This window comes from Hyperoodon ampullatus (assembly GCF_949752795.1).
Source record: "Hyperoodon ampullatus genome assembly, chromosome: 5".
In the NCBI taxonomy this organism is placed as follows: domain Eukaryota; kingdom Metazoa; phylum Chordata; class Mammalia; order Artiodactyla; family Ziphiidae; genus Hyperoodon; species Hyperoodon ampullatus.
The window spans coordinates 67,094,534-67,101,033 of NC_136918.1; the positions used below are offsets into that span (position 1 = coordinate 67,094,534).

The window sequence follows — 6,500 nt, forward strand, 5'->3', positions numbered from 1 at the left end:
AGTGTGGCAGGAATTGAGATGTGCTTCATAGTTTTCAGTTTACTAATGTGTCTTGGGTATTTGTAAGTAGAGATAGAGGTTCAAAGGGGAGGGAGTGGATTGGGAAGTGGTAGTTGACAGTCTCATGTCAGGGTTACCTTCTGTGTATGTGTGTGGAACAGAGAATTAAAGAGAGGATACCAGCAGAGTGTCTCTTAGAAGTTTCGTGTTTCACTTCTTTTAGTGAGCCTGAGTTTTTTATCCAGGGAAGTGGAACTGTGGTAGCATGTCATAAGACACCATCTGACATGAGGACTTAGAGGTTTTACGTCTTGAATACCAAGTGCTCTTCTTCCATGATGAACCCATGAACTCTCTGAATTCTGTGGATTCGTGGGCTTTTTTAACGTTTTATTTCAGCATATGTTCAGAAAGAAATTGGAATGGGGAAGGGGGTTCCCTTCCCCTCTTTGACGTCTAATTCCCTGACCCATAAGTAGTTGCTGTTAAGTTTCTTACATATCTTACAGAAATTTCAAGCACTATTTTTGACTGCTACTTGCTACTGAATGTTCAGTTGATGAAATTGAAGGTCTTTCACTCAGAAGAAATAAATCAAGAAGGTAAGAAATAAAATCTTTTGACGCTTTGAAACATTCATCAAGTAAGAATTCATCAAGGTTATTTCTTTAGGATAATCCCTTTTGACAATAAAAATCAATTTAGTGAACATAAACAGGATGGAATAGCTGCAAAGGGTAGAACACGGCTCACGATGACAACCTCTGTTTGTTGCATACCTGACACGGGCCATCTGTTAATTCACACTGTATTAACATCTTCATTCTGTAGAAAAGAGGAAACTGAGGCTTCCAGAGGTAAATAACATACCCATAGCTCTCCCTGGTTGGCAAAGGACAGAGCTAGGTGTGGGCTCTGGTCTCTGCCTTTGGAGCCACCTGTGTTGTGGGTAACCTGATGTCTGTTCCAGACAATCCTTGAAAGACCTTCCCCCACTTTTGGAATAGATAGTTCCTCTTCTTTTTGCTGCTACTTTATTTTCTTCGTAGGCCCATAAGCAGTAGACATCATAACTACAGACACAATTTCATATTTATGAACTGTGGCTTGTAGAATGCATATAGGATAACTTTAATAGTAAGATTTGCTGTTTTTGAGTTCTTGCCATTATTGAAGAGTAGCCGGGCCTTCACTGCCTGTGTGCAGTTATACATGAAGCCTCTTACTCAGGATGCTTTCCTCCCATTTGTCCAAAATCTGTTATAGTGTGCCAGTTTGTTAGAATGAGACGTAAAACTGCCATTTGATAACAGTTGTAATAAATGTACAGATCATCGATGGCTGAGATTAGATGGAGCTCCCTAGGGTTGTGCTGTGTCTAGTAGCCAGGTGAAGAGAAAGTGTAAGAAGATATTAATTCCTTCCATAATTCTCGTTCTAGGTCTATTCTGTTTCAGGTTTTTTCTGGGAGCTAGCTGTGTAAGGCTAGTAAGGGGGAGAAAGGAGGACGGGGGTGGGATGGGTAGACCTACATTTTATGTTTATACAAATAGAAATAGCATATCAGACAGGTCAGTGTTCATTGCACTCTTGCTGTAGGTCTCTGTCTTGTACTTTTGTCAAAAGAAAAATGTTCTTTCCAACAAGGTCATAGAATGTAAGTGGAAAGGCAAGACACATATACATGAAACTGGACTAGAGAGTTTGCCGAAACATTCCATTGTACTGTGTGACTTAAAATATAAAAAACATTAGAGGTGGGAAAGGATATTGTAGCAAGAAGTAATCAGGGCAGGTAAGATATGGCCAGAGGGAAAGGACAAAGAGTCTCGAGATCCTGTCATTTTTGTATGTATTAAGAGGCAGAAGAACTGTGTGTCCAAAGACCTAAGATTGCCCCAAGGTAGAACCCTTGGTAGACCAGCCTTTCCATATAATGACATTAATGTATGCCCTCCATAGCAAATTCTGGGTTCCCAGGATCTTTCCCCCAGTTGATGGTGGGTGAAAGGCCATGGTCAGAAGCTTCCTCAGCCTGCCCCTTATGTTGTTGATCTGTCCCTCATTCTGAAGTTCCTTAGCATTTGACATAAACAGTCTGTACTACATTGCTGTGACATGTTTACGTGTTGCCTTGGGATTTGCACTCCTCCCATTTCCTTCTTCCTTTGGCCTCCTTAGTGCCTGGTGCAGTCTGTGGATGTTGAAGTTCTAGTAAACACTTAGTACATGAATGTCTTTGGACTGAGGCCCATGATCATGGCACCAGGAAAGCCCTGTGGGATCCCGAATTATAAACCAACCTTATCCTTGGGATCCAAAGCAGAGCTGAGGCTGCGACCGTGAATGCGCCGTGTCTCCTAGCTCAGTTTTCTTGTCTCAGCTAGAAGTTCCCTGTAAAAGCAAGTGTTTTAGGAGGTTCCATCCCATGATTCTGATCTGGTGCAGGATTTCTGAACAGGGAAGTTAGATTAGATTAGATGGGAGTGGGATTAGAATGGGAAACACACAAAAACTCATACTATGGGCAGGCCTTTAATTTAAGCACTTGCTGTCCAAACTGAGCATTGAGTTCAGCTAATGAGGTAGAAAGGGGGCTGGGGTGGTATTTTGGGCAGGTAAAAGCTGTTTCATAGTCTTGTGCATTTGAAAACTCCAGAGATGGTTATCCTTCTTGTGTTTAGAGGCCTCACCTTTCAGGGGAAGCATCTCCACGTTTATCTCATCCCATATCAAGCAGGTCACCGTGAATAATTGTAGCTATTGGGTTTTTCTTACTCCGGATTTGCTAGAATTCACATCAGATCACACAGCTGAGAAAGACCCTTGGTTTATTTGGACATGTTGCTGATAATATCTCTTTGCATTAATGATTTTATTCTGGATATCCAGAGGGACAGAAAAAGATGAGTAATGGGGGAGTTACAAAATAAATCTACAGTAAAAAATAAAGCAAACTGCTTCTCTTCTTTACCATTATGAAAAAGAAGTAAAGAATTATTTCAACAGTTATGTCAAACAAGAAGTATTAATTTTCCTCAAGTAATTGAGGATATGTTTTTAACATTGGTCTTGATGTAAAAAGCTAAAATATACTTTTGGTTGTTGGTATCCGTTTGCTTCTAGTTAAATGAAGTTAAGTGGATTCAGGTCAGGATTTTTGGTTTTGATTTGGAGCTTTTGTTCTCCCAACTCTTTTTCCTTAAGTAGATGATCAGGTATCATTTGAAAATGTGTTTTGGGTGGTGGCATACTAAGCAGGTCTTTGATAAATCTTCCAGAACCCGAGGCTCGTGTGCTCCCGAGTTGCTGTGAATGGCCCCAGGACTCCTGACCACTCTTCCGGGTAGGATGTCACTGAGATCCCTGAAATGGAGCCTCCTGCTGCTGTCGCTCCTGAGCTTCCTGGTGATGTGGTACCTCAGTCTTCCCCACTACAATGTGATAGAACGCGTGAACTGGATGTACTTCTATGAGTATGAGCCCATTTACAGACAAGACTTCCGCTTCACACTTCGAGAGCATTCGAACTGCTCTCATCAAAACCCATTTCTGGTCATCCTGGTGACCTCACGCCCCTCAGATGTGAAAGCCAGGCAGGCCATTAGAGTTACTTGGGGTGAAAAGAAGTCTTGGTGGGGATATGAGGTTCTTACATTTTTCTTATTAGGCCAACAGGCTGAAAGGGAAGACAAAGTGTTAGCATTATCCTTAGAGGATGAACACCTCCTTTATGGCGACATAATACGACAGGATTTTTTAGACACCTACAATAACCTGACCTTGAAAACGATTATGGCATTTAGGTGGGTAACTGAGTTTTGCCCCAACGCCAAGTACATCATGAAGACAGACACTGATGTTTTCATCAATACTGGCAATTTAGTGAAGTATCTTTTAAATTTAAACCACTCAGAGAAGTTTTTCACAGGTTATCCTCTAATTGATAATTATTCTTATAGAGGATTTTACCAAAAAACCCATATTTCATACCAGGAGTATCCCTTCAAGGTGTTTCCTCCCTACTGCAGTGGGTTGGGTTACATAATGTCCAGAGATTTGGTGCCAAGAATCTATGAAATGATGAGTCACGTAAAACCCATCAAGTTTGAAGATGTTTATGTTGGGATCTGTTTGAATTTATTAAAAGTGGACATTCATATTCCGGAGGACACCAACCTTTTCTTTTTATATAGGATCCATTTGGATGTCTGTCAACTCAGACGCGTGATTGCAGCCCATGGCTTTTCTTCCAAGGAAATTATCACATTTTGGCAGGTTATGCTAAGGAACACCACATGCCATTATTAATTTGACATTCTACCCAAAGCCTAGAGAAGGGAGGGATACTTTGTGGAAAACGTTAAAGTTAGACTATGAAATCTCCAATGGAAAACTCATGGGAAGGTCACTGTGTGGCTTACATGGAACTGAAACTCATGAAGAGGCTATATAGGCTGGAGACTGGAGGGTTGTACTTGACCTGTGGTTTATTTTGACAACAATCAAGTCAGGCCTTTTAAAGATGATATTCAGAGGAATTAAACATCTTATAAAGGAATGAGAGGTTTTTGTTAATAAAACTCATAGGACCAAACAATTTGAATGTCATTCTATAGATTAAAACTTCTTAAATGGGTTTCATTGAATTATAAAGCTCATTTGTCCATAACAACAAAGCAGTGTGGAGTATTATTCATTGAACAATCTAGTCAGTTCAGGGTTTTGTGTATATCTTACATGGATTACAGTTTTTAAAAATATATAATTGTGTGTAAAACAGCTGAAGTTATACTGAACAAAATTTCATCTCTTTTTGGTCATTTGGAAGATACTTCAGGATGTTGCAGTATTTCAGTTATCGATTATTATTTAATGTTACTTAAAGTTTTGCACTTTTATGGGTGTTTGATTGTTATGGTTGTTTCAATACTGTATAAACAGAATAGTGAAAAATCACTCTTTATATTTAAACTTCTTTTCCAGTTCACTGATGAGTTTATTATGAATAGCTCCATTAATGTGTAGATATTGGTCATTATTCCATATCAGTAATCTCTTGAACTTTGATAAATATTTCTTCATGGTAATATAGAGAAGAATTAAAGCAAGAAGATCTGAATTATTGTCTTGTTTTTAAAAATATAATCCCTGGTGTTTTTAGATGTCACTTCATCTGTCTCATTGTTCCACCTGGAAATTAGGAGTAATGTAGAGTGCCAGGCAGCATGTTTCCTTTTGGAAAGGACTCTGAAGCCAAAAAGAAAAGAGAGAACGTGATGGCCAGAATATTATGAAAAGAGTGTCATATTTCAGTGCTTGAGCTGGAAAGAGAAGACTAAAGATTCAAGTTGCATTGTTAACTGCTCCGTGTTTTTTCTCATTAACAATCAGTTTGAGAATAAAAAGGAAAAAAAAACCCACTGCTGCTATTGTTATTAGTTTCACATCAAGAGGAAAGCCCTACTATGTGGTCTAAAATCAAGTCTGATTTTCATGTCATGAAGAAGCACGTTTTTTCATAGGAGTGGTGATGTAGGTCAGCTTTGACCTGCTAGTTGGTCCAAGAGAAGCACTCCTTGCCCCCGTATTCTTGGGATTGTGCAATTTCCCATTATGCCTGATACGGGACAAGTGGTTCCTTTTTTCTGGACTACATGATGGTGAAAGATCAAATCTGTTGGCAGAAAATATGAACTTGAAAATATATAGTCAGCTCTTGTAATACTCATATATTTATAATTCTCCTATAAGAAAAGCTTAATTTCAATTAGAAACATTATAATGTTTGATTCTTTATAACAAGGCTATTCCCATTTCCCTCCTCTCAGACCTGATCCAGTTACAATAAAATCAATTAAATGAAATACTCTGTGGAATCCATCTATGCCCTTGCTAATTCCCATCCATACGGGAGTCACTTTCTTTTTTTTTTTTTTGAATTTTATTTATCTTTATACAGCAGGTTCTTATTAGTTATCTGTTTTATACATATTAATGTATACATGTCAATCCCAGTCTCCCAATTCATCCCACCACCACCCCCCAAACCCCGGGAGTCACTTTCTTTAAGACACAGATGGGGGCTTCCCTGGTGGTGCAGTGGTTGAGAGTCCACCTGCCGATGCAGGAGACATGGGTTTGTGCCCCGGTCTGGGAAGATCCCACATGCCGCCGAGTGGCTAGGCCCGTGAGCCATGGCCGCTGAGCCTGTGCGTCCAGAGCCTGTGCTCCGCAACGGGAGAGGCCACAACAGTGAGAGGCCCGCGTACCGCAAAAAAAAAAAAAAAAAGACACAGATGGTGGGTATTTTTGTGGTAGGATTAGATTTGATCAAATTTTTGTAACTTTATATTGGTGCTTGGGAAGCTAAGAAATAATTTTCAGAGGGAGAACTTTTAAAATGAAAGATAACTTCACTTTAAGATGAGACAAAAAACAGTAAAATGTGAATAATTGCCAAACATTGAGGTTGGGTCGTTATATTTTTTGTTTTTAAC

At 39.5% G+C, this 6,500-nt stretch overlaps 1 protein-coding gene across 1 annotated transcript; it reads left to right on the top strand.

Moving 5' to 3' along the window:
- Positions 1 to 532: 532 nt before the first annotated feature.
- Positions 533 to 4,588, top strand: B3GALNT1 (beta-1,3-N-acetylgalactosaminyltransferase 1 (Globoside blood group)). The gene is made up of 2 exons (XM_079705361.1): positions 533 to 602; positions 3,282 to 4,588. Exon 2 carries the CDS (start codon positions 3,316 to 3,318, stop codon positions 4,309 to 4,311), a length of 996 nt encoding a protein of 331 aa, XP_079561487.1. The 5' UTR covers positions 533 to 602; positions 3,282 to 3,315; the 3' UTR covers positions 4,312 to 4,588.
- Positions 4,589 to 6,500: the final 1,912 nt, after the last annotated feature.